Source organism: Seriola lalandi, unplaced genomic scaffold, assembly GCF_002814215.2.
Source record: "Seriola lalandi dorsalis isolate HSWRI2012SDOR001 ecotype SW California unplaced genomic scaffold, Sedor1 jcf7180002049785, whole genome shotgun sequence".
NCBI lineage: Eukaryota > Metazoa > Chordata > Actinopteri > Carangiformes > Carangidae > Seriola > Seriola lalandi.
The window spans coordinates 1-2,375 of record NW_019520338.1 but is presented as its reverse complement, the minus strand read 5'-3'; the positions used below and the strand labels follow the sequence as shown (position 1 = coordinate 2,375).

General features: G+C 47.7%; 1 protein-coding gene across 1 annotated transcript in view; it reads right to left on the bottom strand.

The window, feature by feature from the left end:
- LOC111649000 (titin-like) overlaps nucleotides 1-1,860 on the bottom strand; it is a gene marked incomplete at its 3' end in the record, with an annotated part of 7,983 nt that extends 6,123 nt beyond the window's left edge. Inside the window, exons 1-4 of the mRNA XM_023398742.1 lie at nucleotides 1,842-1,860; nucleotides 966-1,265; nucleotides 386-688; nucleotides 45-232 (exon numbers count right to left, since the gene is read on the bottom strand). Of these exons, the coding sequence (XP_023254510.1) occupies nucleotides 45-232; nucleotides 386-688; nucleotides 966-1,265; nucleotides 1,842-1,860 (810 nt within the window). The remainder of the gene's footprint in view (nucleotides 1-44; nucleotides 233-385; nucleotides 689-965; nucleotides 1,266-1,841) is intronic.
- Nucleotides 1,861-2,375: the final 515 nt, after the last annotated feature.

Below are 2,375 nucleotides of genomic sequence, written 5' to 3'. Positions count from 1 at the left end.
GAAACAGGAAACAGGAAACAGGAAACAAGATTTCTTGTTCGTACCTTGTAGAAGAGGTCGGGGCAGAGGCGGGCGTTGCAGCGGAGCCACTTGTCGCTACCGTCCTCGCAGCGCTCGATGATGTACCCAGTGATCATGCTGCCTCCGTTCCTCAGAGGAGTCTCCCAGGTGAGCTGCACCGAGTTCTTGTTCTGGTCCTGCCAGGACAGGTTCAGAGGGGGACTGGGACGCTCTGCAGTGGACAGACAGACACAAGCATTACTTTATTGTCTCTTATGTTTGTGTTGAACTCGAAACATCTGAACTTAACCACGCGTCTCTAACTTCCTGTACATGAACACACGACCGCCCTGAGCTGTGCGAACCCTCCCTCAGTCTAACATACCGATGGGGTCCATGATCTTGACGGGCTGGGAGGCGGCGCTGGGCTTGCCGACGCCGGCTTTGTTCTCTGCCTTGACTCTGAAGATGTACTCTTTGTTCTCAATGACGTCGTTGATGATGGCGCTGAGTTCGTCGGCCTTGGTCACCTGGACGGGCGACCACTTCACCGACGTGCGGTCACGCAGCTCCACTATGTAGGAGGTGATGGGAGAGCCTCCGTCCGACTCGGGAGGCTCCCAGGAGACGGTGCAGCCAAACTTGGTGACGTTCCCCACGATGACGTTGAGAGGAGCCTCAGGGACGTCTGAAGACAACAACAGCAGATAAACATTTACAGTCATATCTCTGTTCAACACTTTGTTTAACTCCATTTTATAGTGACAGATAATTTAGAAATGAGACATTTCTATGTCACAACACCGTTTATGTGTTTTTACGTTTTTAAAAGGGATGTAAAGGTCAGATTCAGGACCATCGCAGTTTGAGTAAATATGTACTTCCTGTGTTTAGAGTAAATATGTATTTCCTGTGTATTGCCTGTGTAGAGCAGATTAAACGTATCAACACAAAGTCGTTCTCACCAAACTTGTTCTTGGCCTGTACGGGTTTGTCGGTATCTACGTTGGGTCCGCTGCCGACCCGGTTCCGGGCGCAGACCCTGAACAGGTACATGGAGTCCCTCTGGAGGCCGGTCACTGTGTACTCGGGACTGTCGATGTGGTCGGTGGCCAGCGTCCAGGTCTTACGCTTCACATCGCGTCTCTCCACCACGTAGCCGATGACCTTGCTACCGCCGTCGCTCTCGGGCTCCTCCCATGCCAGGCTGACCTCGCCGTCGGCGGTGTCCACCACCTGCAGGTTCTTCACGGGTCCCGGGACATCTGGGGAAAAAAAGCAGAAGATCGTCAGGATGACATAAAGAACACAGGAACAGGTAAAGATACATTTATTGTCAGAACAGTGAGGAATGGATCCTAATAACGTAAGAAGCAGAGTTAGTTATGGACACTCATATGATTGGGGGCATTCTGGGTATTTTTGGGCCTTTTTATAAGACAGAGACAGAACTGACAGGACAAGACAACAGAGACTGACACCTAACATCTGAAACCATTAGAAATACACTCATATACACATTCAACATCTGTTTGAGTTGATTTTTGTACAGTTGAACTTCTTCACTGACAGCTGGACCTCAGCTGTGTGTGCAGGCTGCCACCTACTGCTGAAACCAGGAACTGCACTACATTAAACTGCTGCTGAGAAAACCTCAGCTCACTGGAGCCTGTTCAAAACATCAGCACTTGTTATAATAATGTCACAACCAGGTCCATTTAGTAGCTGTTCTGGAGCTTTTTATCAGTTTGTAAACTTTCATGTGGATCTGTCAGGTTCGTCTGTAGAAGTTGAGAAATGTCCTGGTGGTCCATGACAATCACCTGTTCTTCCTCTCCTACCTGTCTCTGAACTCCACATGCTTAGTCAGTCTGTTTATTGTGAAACAGCCTCTGGAAACTGAACAGCTGATAAACGACTGTTTCTGAACTGCTGAGGAACAAACTTCTTCATCAGCTTCTTCTCACTGATTTTTCTAGAAAACTCAAAAATGATTCTGAGGATTTGTGTATACATTTTACGTTTCTGTCTTTTTTATAAAGATTTTTCAATCAGTAACTATCAAAATCAATAAGCCCCAAGTTCATCATATATCCAGATATTCTGCTCAGATTTCAGTGAATTCTGACACAGATATTGAACCTGGTCTCTGTGTGAACCTGGTTTCTGTGTGAACCTGGTCTCTGTGTGAACCTGGTTTCTGTGTGAACCTGGTTTCTGTGCGAACCTGGTTTCTGTGTGAACCTGGTTTCTGTGTGAACCTGGTTTCTGTGTGAACCTGGTCTCTGTGTGAACCTGGTTTCTGTGTGAACCTGGTTTCTGTGCGAACCTGGTCTCTGTGTGAACCTGGTTTCTGTGTGAACCTGGTCTCTGTG